General features: G+C 56.3%; 1 protein-coding gene across 10 annotated transcripts in view; it reads left to right on the top strand.

The window, feature by feature from the left end:
- Positions 1-21,974, top strand: part of ARHGEF10L (Rho guanine nucleotide exchange factor 10 like) — a 158,208-nt gene that overhangs the window by 110,409 nt on the left and 25,825 nt on the right. For 9 of the 10 annotated variants that reach the window (XM_055097507.2, XM_034956671.3, XM_055097528.2 and 6 more), the window contains 4 exons: positions 4,751-4,837; positions 6,010-6,233; positions 6,684-6,838; positions 14,568-14,716. In XM_055097507.2, the coding sequence (XP_054953482.1) occupies positions 4,751-4,837; positions 6,010-6,233; positions 6,684-6,838; positions 14,568-14,716 (615 nt within the window). The remainder of the gene's footprint in view (positions 1-4,750; positions 4,838-6,009; positions 6,234-6,683; positions 6,839-14,567; positions 14,717-21,974) is intronic. The other variant, XR_008620853.2, reaches the window with a different exon arrangement.

The raw sequence follows: 21,974 nt of genomic DNA, 5'->3' as shown, positions 1-21,974 counted from the left end.
GGCGAGGCAGGAGGAGAGAGGGCGGGCCCCGAGGTCCGCTGGTGGGTGAGCTGGACCACGCCAGCCTTGCAGGCTGGGTCAGCTTTGGATTTCGTTCCCAGAGCAGTGAAAAGCCTTGGAAACAGATGTTTCCCAAGCTAGGGACTAGCACGATTTGATATATAGTTTGCATTTTTTGGATCCTTCTGGCTGGTGTGTGAGAGTGAATTGCAGATAAGAATGGATACCGGGACTGAGCGTGGTGGCTCATGCCTGTAATCCTAGCACTTTGGGAGGCTGAGGTGGGAGGGTCACTTGAGTCCAGGAGTTCGAGACCAGCCTGGGCAACATAGTAAGATCCCCATCTCTACAAAAAAAAAAAAAAAAAATTAGCCAGGTGTGCCATGAGCCTATAGTCCCAGCTACTTGGGAGGCTGAGGTGGGAGGATCGCTTGAGCCCAGGAGGTTGAGGCTGCAGTGAGCTGTGATTGTACCACTGCACTCCAGCCTAGGGGACAGAGTGAGACCCTGTCTCAAATAAATAAGTAAATAATACAAAAGGAATGGATGTCGGCTGGGTGAGGTGGCTCACGTCTGTAATCCCAGCATTTTGGGAGGCCAAGGCAGGTGGATCACTTGAGGTCAGGAGTTCGAGACCAGCCTGGCCAACATGGTGAAACCCTGTCTCTACCAAAAATACAAAAATTAGCTGAGCTTGATGGTGCACACCTGTAGTCCTAGCTACTGGAGAGGCTGAGGTGGAAAAAACACTTGAACCCGGGAGGCGGAGGTTGCAGTGAGCCGAAATCATGCCACTGCATTCCAGCCTGGGTGACAGAGTAAGACCCTGTCTCAAAAAAAAAAAAAAAAAAAAAAAAAAAAAAAAAAAAAAAGAATGGACCTGGAGGGAGCAGCTCAGAGCTCAGCTCAGGGTCCTGCTGAGACGTGGCAAGACTTGATGTGGACGGAGGCCAGGGCTGTGACTGGAGTAAGGCGCCTTTGCCTCAGGCACAAAATTTCAGCCGATGTCAAAAATCTCAATAATTAAGATAAATACTATTTTAAAGCAGTGCATAAATATAATCAAATCAGCAAATTTTTCCTTGTGGTTTGGCCGCTCTTTTTGTCTCTTGATACATAAAGGGCCAGGATTAGGGTGAGGCAAGTGAGCCAGGGTCGTGCAAGTGTAGGGTGAAGTTTTGTCTGTATTTAAACTTTTAAATAACTATTCTGTGTGGATTTTTTGCATTAATATTGATTTTTTTAAAGTTGCCTTACTCTCTCTCTATATATATATTTTTGTGACTGAGTTTTTGGTGCCCTTTTAAATTTTGTACCCAAGCTAGGTGCCCCAGTCTTCACCCTAGTCCTGGCCCTGGTGGAGGCCGTGGGCAAGGGAGGTGGACACATTGGGGATGTGTTGGGGTGGGACAGGCTTAACTGGTGATAGATGGCGTATGCCAGATGGGGGGTTACCTGCGGGCCCCGGGGCCTTGGGCTGGAGGCAGCGACCATGGAGTAGGGAGTATCAGGGCCCACTGTGCCTGCGGCCAGCTTGGCCTTAGCGCATCCCTGCAGAAGACTGGCCCTGGGTGACTTTATGGTGGGCGTTGGATTCTCCTGTCTCCCCCAGGGCCTTGGGTCTCTTGAGAGCACAGGATGCAGGCTGAGCCCTGACAGATCAGACCCCAGTGGTGGAGTCACAGACTGGCCACTGCCTCCAAGGCCTCCTCAAAAGAAACCCCCATCCAGGTGGGGAGCCTCTGCCACCTCGAACCTGGGGAACTAGGGCCCACGAACCTCCTCAGTGCGAGCTCTCAGGGCCCAGGAATATGTAGGCCAGAAGCATCCTCAGTCCGCTGGCCCCGGCTCACTGTCTCCTTAGGAGCACCAGGGCTAGTGGAGGGAGGCGAGTGACTCTCTGTGGTAAGGGGCCTGTGGAGCTCCCAGAAGCCAGAGCAGAGCCTGCCTGGCTGCACTAGCTAGGCCTCAAATCGCTGTCCCCCTCTGCCCACACCCTACCCCACCCCACCACCAGTCCATACAAATGTGCCCCATCAGCTGTGTGCTGGCAGCCTGATGAATTAGGGCCTGGGAGTACCAAGGCCCTGTCCAATTACTGCAGAAGCAAATGTGACTGTGTGAACCTCTGCCCAGGCCCCCTTCCAGCTCACCACGTTTCCAGGTGGTCCTGGGGCAGGGGGTGACTCCAGCTCTGGCTGGCCTCATGGCAAGCAGTGGCCCAGACTATTTGTCTAGGGAGGGCTTGGGCTGGGCAGAGGGAGTTGCTGGCCACAATGTAGACAGGGTCGGCACTCTGTACCAGTGGATGAGGATGTGTTGGGTTCTTTCCTTCAAGGGATCAGGGGTGTTGGGGCAGGAGGCAGGAGTAGGTCTCTTGTCTGTGCTGACAGTGGCCCCTGCCCACGCTGGGCCACACCAAGGCCTTCTGACTCAAGGGAATCAGCTGGGAGTGTGAAGGAGCATCAGCAGGGGCCACCTGCCTTGGATTGAGTCCCAACAGTGTGACATCAGGAATGCTGCCTCAGCTCATGGTATCTTAAACTAGGGTGGTCACAGCACCTTCCTGACTGGGTCACCTTGAGGATTAAAGGATATGATTTGGGTCAAGTGCTTAGCCAGTTGCATGGGGTGCGCTCAGGGGTCAAGAAACGGAAGCAAACACCTGAGGACACCCTGGTCCCCAGGAAGGTGAGGACACCGGAGTCTATTCTGTGGCATTTCTGAACGCCTGACTACTACGGTGTCGAAGGTTCTTCTTGGACCCCTGGCTCCATCCAAGGGGGAATGCTGTCTCTGGAGGGGTGGCAGGAGGGCAGGGAGGGTTCAGCACAAACCCATTTCCCTGATGGTCAGTCTCAGAGCCTACCTGGGGACAGGGCCTTGGGGATGGGGCTGGGGGTGCTGCCTGCTCTGAGATGCTTTAAAACTCGAGCACCTTGGGAGCCTAAGGGGTGTAGCCCAGACCCACAGGGGGTCTGTGGCCAGGCTTGCTTAGGCCAAAGCTCACCAGCTCATTGGGCTGTGTCTTGACCTTCACCGACCTCAGCCAGAACTGCTGTTGGCCGTTCTGGCTGTCTCCTGCTCATCCGTGATGGCTCCGCCCTCATAGCCTTGCTCTGATGATGAAATGAGCTAAGGTGTGTGAAGTGCTAGAATATCCCATGAGAGGCCCTTGGTAAGCCTTAGCAGCTGCAGGGTACTTGGTACCTGGCCCTGGGCCGGGTGCTTTACACTTTCCCTCTCCAGTCCCCACGGCCATCCTGAGAGATTTCAGGGTCTCTGCTCTGTAGGTGAGGACCTGATTTGTTCAGTACCATCCAGATGGTAACCACTGAGCTGGGGCTGGAGCCGTGTTGGCTGTACCGAAAGCTGCTTCCCTTCACAGCTTCGTGCTCGCCTCCTCTCTTCTGCATAGGGTGCCTTGACTTCCCAGTTTCCTGGCACAGGCAAGACATTTAGGGGCTAGGGCCTTGCCTGTGAAGGAGAGGAGCCATTTGAGTATTTTCCACCATCTTCGACCCGGCTCTGTTGACTCAGCTGACATCAGGGCCCACTGGAGTTGCCATGGAAATGCCTCAGCAGGGGCTGCCGTGGCCTCCTGTCCACCAAGGGAGCAGAGAGGGCATCAGCCCAGCAGAAAGGGCATGCACCCTCAACTAGATGCTGCCACCAGGAAGCAGAGAAGACAGGGAGCCCAGAGGCCGGGCTTAGCGAAGCCCCCTGCTCTGAATGTGAGGACACACTTTTTCAGCAGGCAGAACTGGGGCCCCAGAGTGCCAAGGCCTCTGGTGTGCAGCCAGGCTTCTGGGGTAAAATTCAACCAGAATAGAAAGAGCCCTGAACCAGATGTTGAAGGTTTGAATTCTAGCCCTCACTCTGCCACTAACATGCTGTGTGACATTGAGCCAGGCACGCCTCCCTCTGACCTTCAAGTTGGCATCTGCGCAATGAGGAGGCTGGATGAGGTGACCTCTTAGGGCCCTCGCCCATGGCCATTAGAAATTTTGTTAGAATATTCTAACAATGGGTCCAGGGACGGCTGGGGCCTTCAGCACCAGCAGAGGGCAGCAGCTGCCTGGAAAAGGGCCCAGTGGTCGGCTGCATCCTCCCTCCAGCCAAGAGCAGTCTCTCCTCTGTCTTCTCCTTCAGTGTGGCCCATGAGTGGGCCAGGCCATTTCCTAGAATTGCCGTCCTGGCCAGAGAGAGGGACTGACCAGGTCTAGCTCAGGAGACAGGCCTCAGAGAGAGGCCACCCAACATGGGGTCTGCGGCAGCTGATTCAGTGGGGAGCAGGCGGAAGGTGGTTACTGGTGACAGCGGCGACAGGCTGAGCCCTGGTTTCTGTGCGTGGCCCTCACAAGCTGCCCAGCCCTGCCACTCACCTCCTCTGTGGTCTAGGGCAGTCACCTGCCATCTGTGACCCTCATTTCCCTGTTTGTAAAATAAGGAGGGGTGGGTGGCTTTCAAGAAATCTTATCTGGAAGCTGCTCACTTTCAGAGACCCTGGGCTGATACAGAGCCTCCTGCAGGCCTCTTCTAGCCGGAAGGTTCTAGGAAAGGAAGAACAAATGTGAGCGTGTAGGAACTGCCTGGAGAAGCAGGCACTTGTGAAGCATGTTGCTTTCCTGGCCCCCACCCACAGGGATTCTAATCCAGGGAGAGTTGGATGGGGCCCAGGAATCTGCCAAATATTGGCATCTGGGCACCTTGATGATTAACCTCACATGTACCGTCTCTGTCTCTGCAGCTTGGGGCCCTGGTCCACAGTCCTGTCAACTGTCCCCTGCTGGGTTTCTCAGCCGTCAGCACCTCCCTTCCACAGGGCTACCTCTGGGTGAGTCACCCCCCTGCCCAGCTGGGCATTCTGGCCTCAGGACAGGAGTAGGGAGAGCGGCACCTGGGAGGGGGTGCTGGAGACAGCAGCTGCCTGCCTCATCTCATGCAGCTTCATCCAGCAAGGTCTTCCTGGGCACCTCTGGTGCCAGGCACTGCATTTGGAGTTGGGAGGTGCAACCTCATCTGGGGCAACAGAAAACCAGGGAGCTAATAAGAGAGTGTGCCTTTTGCAAATGGTGACAGGGCTGAGAAGGAAGTGAAAGCGGGAGCTGTGCAGAGGACCTGGGTCTCAGGATCTTCACCCCTGGAGTCAGGAGGCAGGGCTGGCTAGTGCCCTACTCATGCAGACATTCCAGCCCACCTTTCTATCCTTGGGCTTCCTGGCAAAGCCTCCCTTGATTCAAGTGAGGTACCCTCCACTATGTTCCTTGTGCTGCAAATTGTGCCCTGTCATTGCTGCTCCCCTTCTAAGAGTGATTTGTTCCTCATCATTTCCCATGATCTAGCACATGGTATATCCATTCATCCATCATCCATCCATCTATCCACCCACCTATCCATCTATCCATCCACCCACCCATCTACCTATCCATTTATCCATCCAACAAGAATATATATTTAATCCATCCATTTATTTATCTGTCCATCCATCCACCCACCCACCCATCCATTCATTCACCGATACATCCTTCCATCTATCTGTCTATCATCTGTCCACCCATCCATCCATGCATCCATCCATCCATCCATCCATCCTTCCATCCATCCATCCATCTATCCATCCATCCAACAAGAATATATTGAGTATGTATCTATCATATGCTAGACACAGAGGTAAAACAATGGTCAACACAGAGAAGGGCATTTTAAAGGAATGGAGTAGATGTTTACTTTATATTGGTTGAAATGCACCCTGCAGAGGAGGAAATAGAAAGCTGACTGAGTATTTAGTCCACCTTAGCTCCTTACCTGATTTCCTGTGGGCCCTGAAGCTTATTTGTTGCCATGGCAGCTGGGGATAAATGACCTTTGTGAAGGCAGGATGTGTGTGGGCAGGAGAAGGGATGCTTCTCTCAGGGGATGGGGTCCTTGGGAAAGCAGGGGCTGAGGTCCTCCTCTGCTCCCTCCTGTGGTTCCCACCTGACGGCCTCTCTGGGTCTCTGCTCCCAGGTCGGGGGTGGACAGGAAGGCGCAGGGGGCCAGGTGGAAATCTTTTCCTTGAACCGGCCCTCGCCCCGCACCGTCAAGTCCTTCCCACTGGCAGCCCCTGTGCTCTGCATGGAGTATATCCCGGAGCTGGAGGAGGAGGCGGAGAGCAGAGACGAGAGCCCGACAGCTGCTGACCCCTCGGCCACAGTGCATCCAACCATCTGCCTCGGGCTCCAGGATGGCAGGTGAGGGGCCCGGAAGGAGGGGTGAGAGCAACCTCTGCAGGGCTGGGTAGTGGGTGGGGGCTGTCCCTGTAGCTTCCGGATCTGCCTGTTGCCCACCAACATTCTCTGCCCCTGGTCTCCAGGAAGGTGGGCCCCAGAGCTGCCCAGTGTGGGAGCCAAAGTGTCGGGAGCTGCCTGCAGTGCAGTTGCCTGGCTCCTCCCAGGCAGAATGGCTGGCTCTGGAGCCACCCTGAGTCCTTTTCGTGACAGAGGTGTCAGGGAGGGTACCATCCCAGAAAACCATGGAAAAGTGAGCTCCCGCATGGTGGAGCTATGGCCTGGCCACACAGCTGAAAGGCGTGGCTGAGAGGGATCAGCTCCCTGGGGCCCTCTCCCTAGGAGGGCATGGGGGCAGTGAGTGGGTGGGAGTGCTCCGTGTGTCATGACCGCTTCTCCAACCTCTCCCCGCAGCATCCTCCTCTACAGCAGTGTGGACACTGGCACCCAGTGCCTGGCGAGCTGCAGGAGCCCAGGTCTGCAGCCTGTGCTCTGCCTGCGACACAGCCCCTTCCACCTGCTCGCTGGCCTGCAGGATGGGACCCTTGCTGCTTACCCTCGGACCAGCGGTGAGGACTCGGGGGAATGGGGGAAGGGGGGCAGTCCTGGATGCCAGCTGGGTGCCAGATTCTCTGCCAAGAGAGGATACAGGAGGCTGGGCAGGAATGATTTGGGAAATCTCAGTGCTGAGGGCATTTGGAGATCCCTGAGCCCCACTGGGGTTCAATGGGTGGTCCCCCATATGTGAATACCTGCTGGAATAGGGTGCTCACTACCATGTGGGCAGTGGAATCTGTTGGCAGGAGACTGTAGTGGATAAGAGAGGTACTCACAGGTTGGAGAGACCTGGCTTCCCGTTTAGGCTTTGCCCGATGACAGCTGTATCCCTTGTTGCGTGGCCTCCCTTCTTTGGTGCCTGGGACTCTTCATGAGAATAAGGGCAGTGCCCACCACTCATGGGTCCTGGAGGGTTAGACAACTCCATGAGGGCAAAGCACACGGCCAGGCCAAGGGCTCAGTGGAGTCAAGTATTTCCATCTGGGTTGTTTTATTGAGCCATCCCTAGCACAGGTTATGATGTCAGGAGGGCAGGAGGGCAGGGCTAACCATGTTTGGACTGCTGTGCTCCAGGGCAGGGGTAAAGTGCTTAATGCATGTGTGTTATCTTAATTCTCATGCACCCCTTGAGAATTGCCTTTGCTTTACTGAGATGATGCTGACTGGAGACCAGACGCACCTTCTCCCCAGCCATGTGGAGTGCTGTGGTCCCCGTCCTCTGGGCTTGTTCAGCCCCGATTTGATGAAGGGGGCTGAGTAGAGAGTGTAGCCAGCCCCCAGTCCCCTAGAAGGGGCAGAGGAGCCTGAAGGGCCCTCAGCGTCTCTTCTCCCCTACCTTTTCCGCCAGCCAGGCTGTGATTGCCGCGCCATCACAGCCTGTTACAGGGTTATAAACGGATATTTGTACTGAGCTAATTTTTTTTTTTTTTTGCCACTTGGCACTGTGTTGGTATTTTTAATTAGCTTTTGATAAGGCATTTATAGTTTTTAATTAAATGGGGAAGAGGGAGGGAAAAAACCCTTCTCACCGTCAGACAGAGCGTGCGTGTGAATGTAAATATGGGCTCAGATCTGCGGAGACTCATGGGGAGTTCTAGAGCGACCACTCCCAACTGGCTCCCACGGAACAGTGTGAGCCCGGCCTGTGCCACCCTGGCGCTCTGGTCCCCAGCTTGGGTTGGCTTTGGCCCATTCCCTCTTACTGCTCGATTCACCAGTTTGGGCACCTGGGTTGGAAGGAGGTGAGGCTGCCCTGACAGGGACCACAAACGGCAGACATGTAGCGTCGCATATCCTAGAGGCTGGAAGCCTGGGGTCCGTGTTTGGATGGGTCATGTGCCCTCAGAAGGCACTAGGGAAGGGCCTTACTCCCAGCTGCTTCAGGTGTTTCCTTGCCTGTGGCAGCAGAACTCCAGCCTCTGCATGGTGTTTACCCTGGCTGTGTGTCTGTGTGCAAATTTCACTTTTTTATGAGGACAGAAATCATATTGGATTAGGGACCTGTCCCTCTCCAGTATGAACTCATCTTAACTAATTACATCTGCAATGACCTTACTTCCCAAGGAGGTCATATTCTGAGGTACTGGGGGCTGGGACCTCAACATACAGATGAGGAGGCACAGTTTACCCCAAAACATGGGGTTTGGGGTCCACCCATTGGCTTCTAGTCTGGGGTTGGAGCCTGTTAGTCAGGACCAAAAGAGCCACTGGGACCATTGAACCCCACGCCCTCATTTTCTGGATGGGAGCAGACTGTCCAGAGCCCCCTGACTGAGCTGAACCTGCACGCAGTACCCTGCCTCCCAGGCTGAGCTCTCTGCAGACGTGAGGGGTCTTTGGCTTGTCCAGGTAGAGTGGAGGCCATGGGGTCTGAAGGCTGAGATGTTCTACCAGCTTTCCTGCCTTGCAAACATGTGTGCACCAAATGCTTACTGAGCACGTACTATATGCCATGGACACAGTGGTGAGCAAAATGGACAGGCCGCCTGCTCTCATGGAGCTTACAGTCTATAGAGGGAGAGGGAATCGGTTAGTAAACAGGCAGAAGTATAAGATTATACATGATGCCGAGGGCTCCTACGGAAAGGAAAGAGTGTTGTGTGAGAGCCTCACTACCCAAGTGTGGGGCAGGGTGTGCTGCAAAGGCCTCCCTGAGGAGGGGGATCCTGGGGCTGAGATCTTAAGAAGCCAGGCAAGTGGAGAGTTGGGGGAATGGTGTTCTTGGTAGAGGGAACAGTACACGCAAAGGCCTGGAGGCAGGAGAATGCTTGATTTGGTGGGGGAACCCGGAGAGGAAGCCGTTTTGCTGGACAGCTGGAAGAGGAAGTGGCAATGGGCATGACCCGGGGGCAGACAGAGCTGTTTGCGAGGGCTCCAACTTGTCTCAGTGTGTCAGGGAGTAGAGAGGCATGTTAGAGGTGGCCGAGCACTGGGCTCCCTCTGGCTGGTAGACAGGAGGGGAGGCAGGTTGGCTGGCTGGGAGGCTGAGGCACCACCTGGGCAGGTGAATTTGGTGGTCACGCTCTCCCAGTGAACCTACTCTCTGGGTGTCCAGTTTGGCTGTGGCCAAGGAGGCCCCTGAGAAGGGGCTTGCCTTACCTGGTCTCCCCACCCGTACCCAGTGGTATCTTTCAGAGGTGGCCCAAGCAGGCAGCTGTGTTCTCAGGACCTGCTACATGGTATGTGGTGGGCGGGATTCACCCCCATCACCTTCCACCTGGATTACATGCGGCCGGGTCTTGAATCATCCACCTGGTCCATGACCAGCTGTGGGACTGGCATCAGCTTGGCCCTCATCCAGATTCACTGAGGCCTTAGATACCCCTCAGATACCCCCACCCATCCCAGCAGCAGAGCCAGGGCTTGGAACTGCACCCGCATCAACCTCGCAGGCTCTGTATCAACCTCAGAACCCACCATGGCGGCCCTGGTGGTGTGGAGGGTCCAGAGATTGTGGAAATCTAGACCCCTCATCTTCGTCTAGAAGCAGGTACTCCATGAAATATTTGCTGGTGTTTGAAGTGACATGTTCACTGTCCTGCCGGATTAGGCTGAGACCAAGACTGGCATTCCTGCTAAAACTGGCATTCCTGGCCATGCTTTGGCTTATTGGAGAAGGACAGGACCAGACACATATAGGTCTGTAGGACAGAACCCACAGAACCAGCAGCTGACAGTTGACTGTCCAGGCTCCAGGGTGACCAGGCCACGTGGAGGAATGGACTGGCAGAGCTGGAGCAGCCTCAGAGTCCCACCTGCAGCTGAGAGACAGGGAAACTGAGGCCAAGAGCAATGTGGCCATGGCAGTCACTCTGCTGTCCTCAGGAGCATCTGCTTGTTCTCATTCATTCATTCACTCCTTCATTTGCTCAAGAAGCCAGTGCCCCTGAGGTGTCAGGCATGCAGCAGGGTGCTGGGGCCCGGAGCTGAGACAGCCGGCCACTGTCCTTGCTGGCGTGCTACCTGGGTTCTCCCCTGCCTCTGAGAAGGCACAAGGGCATTGCCACGCCTTGGGTGGGGATGCGGGAGTATCCCTGGTTGGGCGCTGGGGCTGTGGTTCGGAGTCCCCCCTTGAGGAGGCAGATGGCATAATGGGTAAGGGATGGGTTGGGCATCAGGCTGCCGGGATTGAGTCCCCACTGTGAGAGCTTGGGCCTTTCCTTTGCCCCTCTAATCCTCAGTTTCCTCACCCGTGAAATGGGGGTGTGGACAGCCCCACTTCATAGAATGGTTGTGAAGGGTAGACATGGCAATTCCCACGAGTGCCACGACACAACCTGGAGGATTGGCACCTCCCACGTGTCCCTTTATCACAGTCATCATCATCACAGTCGCTATTTACTGTCACCAGGCAGGGGCTGCCCTTTGGGCCCCTCTCAGCCGTGATGACTTTCACTCTGGGACCTGCTCTCTGGCTCCAGCCCAATCTCGACCCCTGAGGGAGACCCAGGGGCTTTCTCCACTGCTGGCTGGGGGAGGAGGGATGCCAGCCTCCTGAAGGTGCCTTTGCTGAGACAGGGCCTTCATCTCCCTGGTGCTGGCCACAAGAGCTGGTGCCAGGCTCAGAAGAATGGGCTGTCATACAGGGGGCAGGCTTGTGCGTGTGGGTCTGTTTTCCAGAACATGTGCGTGCTTTCCCACAGCCACTGGAGGGTAAGGTGAGGAGGGGGTGGAAAGGGCGGGGCTCCCATCAGGCAGGGGCGGCTCTCACCAGAGCTCACAGCAATTGGGTTTAGGATCTCAGAATCACGGTGTGTGAGAGCTGGAAATAATCTCAGAGGACAGAGTTTTGTCCTCATGGTGCAGATAGGAAAACTGAGTCCCAGCAAGGGGAAGTCTCTTGTTCAGGATCCCACTATGGGCCCTCTACTCAGGGACTCCTGTCCAGTGTCCCTTATGAGCTTTTTTTTGAGACAGAGTCTCACTCTGTCACCCAGGCTGGAGTGCAGTGGCACTCCACTGCAACCTCGGCCTCCCAGGTTCAAGTGATTCTCCTGCCTCAGCCTCCCGAGTAGCTGGGATTACAGGCGCACACCACCACACCCAGCTAATTTTTGTATTTTTAGTAGAGAAGGGGTTTCACCATGTTGGCCAGGCTGGTCTCGAACTCCCAACCTCAGGTGATCCGCCCGCCCCAGCCTCCCTAAGTGTTGGGATTACAGGCGTGAGCCACCGTACCCAGCCTTTATGAGTTTTTTGATCTATCAGTATTAGCATTATTAAACTTGATCACAGTTCATCATTCTGCCCTGGAGTCGACTTCTTAGAGGATTTCTGGAGACTCCCAGCAAATGCAGGAATGGCATTCATGCAGTCCTTAGGGTTTTAGACCCTAGCTCCTACCCTAGGCTGCCACAGCGAGGCTCTGTTCCAGGGGAGTGGATGCAATGGCTCCGGTGGCTATCACTGTTGGATAGAGCCCCACTTTCCAGTTTTGGGGGGGTGTTTTCTCAGCATCCCTAGCTGCTTTTTCCAGCCCCCATCTCAGCCATAGCAGCCTAATTAGACTCCAGCTTCCAGCCACGAACACTACTCACCTCTGGCCACTGGGGGGCGCGCAAAGCCTTGCATTTTCTTGGCTCCAGCCTCCTGCTGTGGACCAGCATCCCTGGCGGAGGCCTGGCCGCCTTCGGGTCACTCGCCCCTCCTGGACGCCAGGCCCAGCTGCAGAGGCCTTCAGAAACCTGAGAGGGCAGTGGGATTGGAGAAGCAGGCCAGGCCCAGAGTCAGACAGAGCCGAGTTCAAAACCCGTCTGGCCTGTCACCCCTTGGGTGTCTTTGTGCAAGGCCTTAGCTCCATGGGTCGCCGTTGTCACGTTGGTTAAATGAAGTCAACACTTGCTTCCACACACTGTTGTGTTGTGGCAAATGGCATCAAACAGTAAGAGCCACGGACACAGACTCCTCTGTAGCTGAGTGAATTGGGGTAGTTATTTAAACTCGCTGTGTCTCGGTTGTCTCCGTTATGAACAGGGATAATAATAGTATCTACCACACATGCTTGTTGGGAGTTAAGGAAATAATTCAAGGAAGGAGGGCCTGGTGTGTGGACACAGAACGCTGCGTAACAACCGCTGTCAAGACCCTGACTGTGTGCCCAGATAAATATTCTTGCATATTGTATTGACTCCCTGCAACATCCGGAGAAGGGCAGGCGTGGTTATCATGCCCAGTGTGCAGATAAGGGAAACTGAGGTCCAGAGAGGCGAAGCCCCCGTCCAAGTTCACACAGAAGTTCTGAGGCCGAGGACTGCCCTGCTCTGCCTGCTTCCCTTGGTGCTCACGCTGGCTGGCCGGGCAGAGCGCTCTGTGTGCCTGGAGGTCGAAGGGAGTCCCTGTTCCCCTGCTTCTTTGTGGAGCTTGGATTCTGCCCATTTTAAGTAGGGCATAAGGGCAGAAGGGGAACCTGTTTTATAGATGGGAAAGAGGTGGGGAGGGAGGGAAAACTGGGCCTGGCAGAGCATGGGATAGGCCAGGGTATGGTAGGGAAGGATGGGGAGGGGGTGGGAGTCTAGTTTGGCTCTTGTGACCACACCCCAGCAGTGGCTTCCATCACGTACCCTGGGGCCCTTCCGGCTTTGGAGACAGCTGTGCCCCATCGTGCCACCAAGCAGCTGGCTCAGAGGGGAAGGGTCTGCCTGTGATGGGCTGCTCTGTACTCTTACCAGGGACCCAGTGGAGGGCAGGTGGGGTAGCAGGGCACTGACAAGCTCACAGCTAGCTGTGTCCTGCCTTCTAGTCCCCCGCCACTGCTGCCTGTCTCTCCAGAGCGTGCCATGGCCCAGGCTGCTCCAGGCTGGGACCCAGCTTCCTCTTCAACCCCCCTTTCCCACCTGGCACCCTGACAAGACAGGGCAGCCACCGGGGTTCTGTGTGGCATCAGGTGTGACTTCTGAGAAGAAACAATCTTGGCGCGCGCCGCTTGGATGCCGGAGAAAATGGTTCTTGGGTGCGCTGATCATCCCAGGGGAGGGGAGGACCTTGCTTGGGCCAGGCTCCTAGGTCTGTTTGGTTTTCAGGGATGGCAGACTGGGGGATTCATTGCCTCTCAGAACATCCTCTGGATCAGGCACGGTGGCTCATGCCTGTAATCCCAGAACTCTGGGAGGCCGAGGTGGGTGGATCACTTGAGGTCAGGAGTTCGAGACCAGCCCGGCCAACATGGCAAAACCCTATGTCTACTAAAAATACAAAAAATTAACTGGGTGTGGTGGCGGGCGCCTATAATCTCAGCTACTTCGGAGGCTGAGGCAAGAGAATCGCTGGAACCCGGGGAGGCAGAGGTTGCAGTGAGCCAAGACTGTGCCACTGCAATCCAGCCTGGGAGACAGAGTGAGACTCTGTCTCAAAGAAAAAAAAAAACAACAAAAAAAAACCACCCTCCACCTCACCTGGCAGCAGTGGTGTTTCTGGAAGAGAAAGAGATCTTGGTAAATTTGACAGAAGTGCCTTGGAGTCGGCCAGAAGATTCATGAGAAATCAAGATTCAGTCTAGATAAGCTACAGCATCAGAAAAGTCCTCAGAGACAATCTTGTCAGCTCCCCACCCCATTTTACAGATGGGGAAACTGAGGCCTCGTGAAGGGTAGAGATGTGCTCAAGGTCCTTAGCAAGTTAGTAGTAGCAGAACCAGGGCCAGACCCTAAGTCTCCCGATTCCGGGTCCAGGACACTTTCCACCATATCATGCTGCCTCTTCTGAGAAGCCTCCCTGGATTTCCCCTGGTGCAGAGTTAGTTCCTTCCATCTCAGCAGTTCTCAAGGCCCTTGTGCACGCCTGCTCATTTGTGCTTGGTGTGTCATGTGATAACTGTTGATTAACCTGTTGGTTGCTCTGACCAGTGGGGCTTCCTAGAGGGCGGGACCTGTGTCTGATTCCTTTCTGTCTTCCCAGCACCCAGTGCATGGCATGGGTGGAGTAGGTGCTTACTGCATGTGTGCGGAATGAATGAATGGGAGAGAGGGAAAGAGAGAGAGAGGCAGGGAAGGGAAGGGGGAAAGAGAATGGAGGGAGGAAGGAATGGACGAATCTGAGAGTAGGGGTGGCTGGGTGTGGGACATGAATGGTGGGAGTCGGAGGCAGATGGGGACAGCCACCACCCAGCTGATGGAGAGAGAAAGGCCCTGGAGAGCGGGGAGAGGGTGTGAGGGGCCCCGCTGAGCCCCCTGCTGCTGGCCTGCGTTCCCAGGAGACCTGCTTGCCGCTCCTGGCCCCTGACCTTCCTCCCCTCTCTCCCTGCAGGAGGTGTCCTGTGGGACCTGGAGAGCCCTCCTGTGTGCCTGACTGTGGGGCCTGGGCCTGTCCGCACCCTGTTGAGCCTGGAGGATGCCGTGTGGGCCAGCTGTGGGCCCCGGGTCACTGTCCTGGAAGCCACCACCCTGCAGCCTCAGGTACTGCACTATCCTTTGGCTTGTGGCCCTGGAGGCCTGCCTTCCTTTTGCTGACCCTTTCTTATGTCCACCCCGGCACCGCTTTCAGCTCCCAGTGGCATCCCAGGGATCGATTGGGCAGAGTTTGTCTGGAAGCAGAGGGGGCCCAAGGTCCCTATTGGGCCTGACCTCTTCCTCTGCCACACCTCGCCAAGGCTACCAAGAACAGAAAGTGCCCAGCCGCACTGCACTGTGGCCTGGATCCTGAGTTGTGTCGGTTGCTGCCTGTGGAAGTGGGATTGGGGTCCCTGTCCTTGGACTGGTACCCAGGACTTGTACCCACAGAGCCCGGGCAATGCTGAGGGTGTGGCCAGGGTGGATGCAGCCATCCGCTGGGCTCTTCAAACCACATGGAGGGAGAGGCTGCCTGGGTCCTGCCTTACCCTGGTTCCAGCACTGCCCATGCCTTGGCCCCCAGGATGAGGGACTGGTCTGGGGGGCTTGTCCCTGGCTCAGCCTAGGCCCGTGCCTGTCTCTGACCAATAGCACTGTCCGCTCACCTTACCACACCTGCAGTCCATCCTGGGCAGGAGACTCACCATGGTTCCCCAAAAGGTATTTTGGTGATATTTGATTTGTTTGGATTATCGATTGCAATGAGTCGCCACCTGGCCTGGAGTGGAGCTCTCCCAGGGCGCTTCCTCATGAGGGGCGGTCTTCATTCGCCTGCCTAGTTCTCTCTCATGCAGCTGTAAATCAGCTGCTCAACAGCCTGGCAGAGACACTAAGTGGAGTCCTGGGATCTTAAGAGCACAGATGATCAGGGCTGGGCTCCAGATGACACAACTCTCATTTGATAAAGGGGGAAACTGAGGCACGGGGCCTTATGGATGAGCTCTGAGACTGGGGGCTGAGTCTGGGGGATGCCGTCCGCGCCTTTCCCTGGCTTGCTTTTCTGGTGTTTCTGGTGTTGTAGCAGCACAGAGGTGTTGTCGTTGGAGCCGGACCTACCAGACTGTCTTTCAGTTCTGCCACTTGCATCTGGGCGCCTCTGTGCGGCTCCCGTGGGAGCACGAGGCTTCCAGTCTGTAATGGGAATAAGTGTCCCGTTCCTGGAATCCTTTTCCTTACTGTATCAGTCAGGGTCGTCCAGAGGAACAGAACCAATGGGACGTATGTGAGTGTGTGTATGCGCATGTATATGTATACACACATATATAGGAAGAGATTTATTATAAAGAGTCAGCTCATGGGGTGGTGGAGGCTGTGAAGCCCCAGCATCTGTGGACAGCAAGCTGGAGACCCAGGTGAGCTGCCGGCATAGTTCAGTGTGAATACGGAGGCCTGGGAACCTGTGAGCCAGTGGTGTGCCTTCCAGTTCAAAAGCTGGCAGACCTGAGACCCCAAAAGAGCTGATGCTTCAGTGTGATTCTGAAGGCAGGAAACAACCAGTGGAAGGTAGTCAGGCAGGGAGCGAATTCTCCCCTCCCAGCCTTTTCCATTCAGGCTTCAGCAGATTGGGTGAGGCCCACGCACACTGGGAAGGCCATGTGCATGACTAAGCCTACCATTCAGATGCTAATCTCATCTGGAGACACCCTCACAGACACTCAGAGCCACGTTTAACCAAATATCTGGGCTCCTCGTGGCCCAGTCAAGTTGACACATATAATTAACCATCTCTCATGGAGTGAGATGATGCTTGGAAGCCATGGTACCTGGCCAGTGCCAGCCCAGGAGATAATTGATCAGCAGCTCTTCCTGGGTGCTGGGAAGGGGAGGTGGAGTTACCCAGCCTAGCTCCTTAGACAGAAGGGAGAGGCAGTGCCATGTGCAGGACCAGTGGGTGAGCTTTTGCTCCTTTGAGGAGCAGGGGCCTGGGGGCTGATGGTGACTCTTGGGCTGGGCACCCTTCATGGGCAGCATGAGCTCCAACCTCATGTCCTGGACTCATGCCAGGACCTGGCAGTGAAGACCTTTAGCCTCACTGGTGCTACTGGGCTGGGCCAAGGGACAGTGAGACACCAACAGGAGGGAAACTCCTGCCTTAGCACTCCCGGTTCCTCGGTCCCCTTTCTCCCCCAAGAACAGCTGGAGCAACTGCAGCTGCAGACTCCCTTCCCAGCCCCTGGTTCATGCTGGGGGCTTCCTGCTCTACCCCAAGCCCACCCCACCCCCTCCCTTCCCAGCCCCTGGTTCACGCTGGGGGCTTCCCTGCTATCACCCCAGCCCACCCCACCCCATCTCTTTCCTCCAAGGGCCTTGCACTTCCTTGGCCTTCTGAGAGGAAGGTGAGCGAGGAGCACTAGCTTTCCCAGGCCCTTTCGGGTCCCCTGACCCATCTGGGTCTCAAGCCAGGAAGAAGGACATGCCTGACCCCTTGGCTTGCCTCTCCCAGTAGCCCCCAAGTGTCTGAGCACTGTCCTCACAGCAGGTCTGACTGCTCTGCAAGCGGTCTCCTGCAGACCCCCTAGCACAGCGTCTGACTCAGCCCAGGAGTATACTGGTGGACAGGTGCTCGGCCTGTAGGCCTAGTGTGCTGGGCGCCCATTCAGGGCAGTGGTGTGAGGAGGAAAGGAGGCCCAGCCTGCTCTGGGGGTCTCCAATCTGCTGGGGGAGACCCAGCCCTTGGGGCAACCTTCAGTCTGATGTGGAAGACACAGCCTGTCTTTGGAGGTGGGGGCTTCAGTCTGTGGAGAGAGACACAGCCTGCCCTTGGAGGGCCTCCAGTCTAACGGAGGAGGCACAGCCTGCCCTTTGAGGGCCTCTAGTCTGATGAGGGAGACCCAGTCCCTGTTCTCAATATGGGGGGAGTGGGGCCCGAGACAGGAAGAAGCCGAGAACAGAGAGAGAATGGGATGGGAGGGTGCAGGTTTGGTCAGAGGACATTCTCTCAGTGCTGCCAGTAGGAGAATTGGGGCACACCAGGTAGGAGGCAGCTCAGAAAACAGGAGGCAGGGTGAACTGAGAGGGGTTTCCAAGGAAGAATCTTTTAATGAAGGGGTCTGGAGGGAGGGGAAGCCAGAAATTACAGGCAGGGGCCTGCAAGAGCAGAGAAGTGGCTGCCGGCTGCTGGCAGGGGAGGTGTGAGTGGCACGGCCCCAGGGCACAGAGCTGCCCCTGTGAGCTGGGCCTGTGGGGCTCCTCCCAGGCTCTTCTGGCAGCTCAGGAGCACTTGAGACTTCAGGAGGGGGTAGGACTGGGGAGGCGTCATTGAAGACAGCAGCCCTTGCCTGTGTCCCGGCCACTTCCAACTCTGGGCAGCTGGCACCCTACCCCCTTGGAGGTGTGCAGTTGGAGAGCAGGCTGCTTCAGACGGGACCGTAGCTGTGCCCCTGCCAAGCTATGCAACCTTGGATAAGTCATGGAGCCTTCCTGGGCCTCAGTTACTTCATCTGTAAAATGGAATGATAACAGTACCAGTGGGGAGTTAGCAGGAGGACAAACCGAGAACATTCAAGCGAAAGGGCCGTTTCACACGGTCTTGGCACGTGGCGAGGGCTGGGTGAACATTATTTGCTGTCATTGTAATAATTTACCTATCTTAAATCCGCATTGCTGTATATGTCGTTTATTTGGAAAATCAAGCTGCTCCCGGGGTCGGTGTTGTCAGTGGGTGTGGGGCATCAAGCCCACACTGCAGGTCTGCCATCCTCTCGCCTCACTGGAAGACAGCCTTCCTCCTGCCAGCAGCCGTCCAGGAGCATGGGACGGATGGCCAAGGGAAGGACAGGGGCCCGGGTCAGGCCCTGCCTGGCTTTCACCTGTTTTTGCCCCTTGCCAGCCGTAGTGCAGTCAACAACCAGCCCACAGAGCTCAGCTCTGGCGAGACCATCCCTGGGGCCGCAGTGGCCACCAGGCTACAGCACGAGGCTGTGATGATTTAAGATTAGTTCTGGACCAGCTGCTGTAAAGAAGGGGATCAATATGGCCTTTCACCTGCTTTGCACACCTCGGGGGGCATCAGGAGGGCTGCTGGCTGGAGGGAGGCGAGATGGAGGAAGGGGTGGCCAGGGAGCCTCTGCAGCAGGGGCCAGAGGGAGCACACGCCCCCGTGTGCAGCCAGGGAAATGGAAAAGTTTCTGTTCGCTGCGCGGTGCGGGCAGCTTGCCCTCAGTACACACAACCATTCGGCACAGTAACGAGGTGATCGCTATGCATATTTAATAAAGCCATGCTCCTGCTGCTTGGAATACAGGGGAAGCCGGCTCCACCTTGGCGCTGGAGATCTGGAAATGGCTCCGTCTGGTTGCTGCTAATGACTGCTTGACCTGCTCCTGGGCTGCCTGGCTCCACGCTCACCACAGTGGCCACTGCATGGCCAGCCAGGCCTGGGGGAGCCGCCTGGAGCCGGGGCTGCTGCTGCTCTCTCACTGGCTGTGGTCTCGTATGTGTGCCTAGGGCTCAGCATCTGTGGGCTGTGCCTCGCGTGTGATGTCTGCAGCAGAACGCCTGCCTTCAGAGGAAGGGCATTCCTTGCTGGCAGCCATGTGGCAGAATCTGCCCCAGGCTTGAGAAAACCCCCTATGGGGTTTGAGATTCTTAGAGCCGTTCAATGCTCCAAGCCAGGAGACCCAGGCATGTGCTTTGGCTGAGGTTGTGGCTAGCATGGCCCAGGACCAAATGTGAAAACACAGGGGCTTAATCTAGGACTGTGTTACCTCTAAGGGGCTTTTTCTGACTCCTCCCACCCTCAGGAAGTAAACCAATGTATATTGAGCGATTCCTTTGGACCAGAAATGAGTTTTGCGCTTTACCTATAGGATCTCGTTTAATCCTCAAATCACGCTTTGAGATGAATACGATTATTCCCACTTTACAGATGAGGAAACAGAGGCACAGAGAGGTTAAGTAACTTGCCCAAGGTGACACAGCTAGAAGAGGCAGGGTTGGGATTTGAACACAGGCATTCTGAGTCTTAACCCCTGTGCTTAACCCACCCACCTTGGTGGGCAGAAGTCTCAGTTTCCTTTGGGCTGCCTGGGCCCCCCAAAGCTTTCTGTCTGCGTCAGATGTAACTCCCAGGAGCTCCTCTTGTTTCCATGAGCACGCCTTCCGGGCCGAGGACTGTGTTGTGTTCATCTTTGTTTCCACAGTGCCTGGATCACTGGCATCTAGCAGGGACTCCCAATTCCAGGCTCTCTGTATGAGGTGCTGGAGGCACAGAAATGAGCAAGGTGGGCTCAGCAGTCCAGGAGCTCGGAGTCCAGTGTGCAGAGACAGAGCTGGGACTGTCAGCTTCCGCCCAGTGTCATGAGACCAGGGACAGGGAAAGCCCAGGGGAGGCGGGATCCCAGAGGAGGCGAGAGGGGTGCCAGACCCAGCTGGATGCAGGACAGGAGCAGGAGACAGTTGTCTGGAGGCCAGGATCCCCGAGCTCGGCTATGCGGGTGAGTTGGTGTGTGACTATGAAGGAAGAGGGGAAGTGATGTTCTGGCCAGAAGAAAGCGCCGCGAGCCACACCTAGGCCAGAGGCAGCCCGCGAGTGGCCAGAAGGCCTCCAGGGGTGGGGCGCCTGAGCCGAAGACTGCCTCCCTGAGGCCCACATGGCCTGGACTCTGCGCCTTGTCCAGCTGGTCCCTGCTGGGCCGCCTTGACCTGTTTTGTGCCACCATCCCCTGCAGAGCTGGCACCCGCGGTCTGTCTCTGGGTTTTACGCTTGCCCACCAACTGCTTGTTCAGCTCCTTGATCCCAGCAGAGGCAGAAGCGAGGCCTGTTAAATAATAATGTCGCTCACCGGGGCCCGTGTCAACACCGCGTCCTCCGCGTTCATGATCTAGATCGCACCACCTTCAAAGTCTAATCCAGTCGTTTGGAGTTCATTTTAACCGATCGCTGGAGGGGGAAGCTGGCTGTGGGATGATTGTTGCATCTTAATTTAAAAAAACTTATTGGGAACAGGCTGATAGCAGGCCTGCGGCACTTGAGGTGTGCTCGGCTGCATGGAGGGCCAGTGCCCTGCAAGGCTGCTCCCTGACAAGGTGTGAGCTGGCGTCTCTGCCACCCTGGCTTGTGGGAGGACAACAGTAGTGACAGCATGGGGCGCTGGGGACCCGGCTGGGCTGTGAATACACGTTATGCTATTGGATCTCCGCAATGCTGAGGAGTGACCCGCTGGGCCCATTTTACAGATGGGGATGTGGACTAGAAGCCAGGCCCTTTGGCTTGCAGTGTGCAGCCATGCTGGCCCCTTCCCACCACCAGGCCTTCACCTCTGTTGTTCCCTCTGCCTGGAGCACTGTTCCCCTCCTGTGTGGCTCTTCTTTAGCTTGGGTCTCGGCTTAACTGCCGCCTCCTCAGTGAAGCCACCCTGACTGCTCCAGCCGAGTCATCCCTACCCCTTCATGGTCTCAGCACATCACCCGACTTTATTGCCTTCAGAGTGTTGGTCACTTTCTGCAATTATCTCCTTGAGTGCAGTTGTCCGTCTGCACCGGCGCCTCACTGCCTTGTTAACCAGTGAGTCCCAGGGCCGGGCACGGCGCAGCCTCTCAGCCAGTTAGGGGTGAGTGTGCCGGCACCTTCCTCCGCCACGGCGGAGCCGCCTGTGCAGGGCGGTCGCAGGGCCCTCGCAGGACTCTGCAGGAAGGTGAGATTCGGGGGGTTAGGCATTCTTTCTGCACTGGGGCAGTTAAGGAAGTGTCCTGGGAAGAACTGTGCCTTCAAGGAAGTAGGGCAGGGAGTCCCCTCCCAAGAGAAGGGAGGGAGGAATTTGCAGAAGGGGCTTGTCCAGAGGGTCTGTGGCCAGTGGGGATAGTCCCTGCCTGGATGGCAGCCGGGGACAGATGGACAACAGTGTCACTCAAGGGTGAGAACCCTGCCTGGACCTGCACCCGCACCAGCCTTGCGGTGTTTCTATGGCAACCCCCTTCCCCCAAGCAGATTTTCAGCCTCCCTGGTGCAGTTGCAAGAAGCACAGGCCTGGGTCCTGCCTGGAAAGTGCTGGAACTCAGGGCAAGTGGCGTCAGCATTTGGGCCCCAGGCCTGGTTCCTGCCTTGAGGGGCTGTGGTGGGGTTAACTGGGGCAGCCCCTCCCCCATTAGACCCGGGCTTCCCATCCTTGGAGAAGCCCGTCTGGACCATTTCACCTCCTACACACACCACAGCTACATGCTGACATCCTGGGGCCGGTTATGGGATTAACCAGACTGAAGCTGAGTAGGGTGGGACTGGGCCTGGCTGGCTCCCATTGTTACCATCCTATCCCCATGGCCCAAGGCCAGGCCTGACGCAGAGCAGGTGCTCAGTAAAGGGTGGTTAAGGCCAGAAGCCCCTCAG

The sequence above is a fragment of the Pan paniscus genome, chromosome 1 (genome assembly GCF_029289425.2).
Source record: "Pan paniscus chromosome 1, NHGRI_mPanPan1-v2.0_pri, whole genome shotgun sequence".
Classification (NCBI taxonomy): domain Eukaryota; kingdom Metazoa; phylum Chordata; class Mammalia; order Primates; family Hominidae; genus Pan; species Pan paniscus.
The sequence above is the reverse complement of the archived record's forward strand: the minus strand, read 5'-3'. Positions and strand labels throughout refer to the sequence as shown.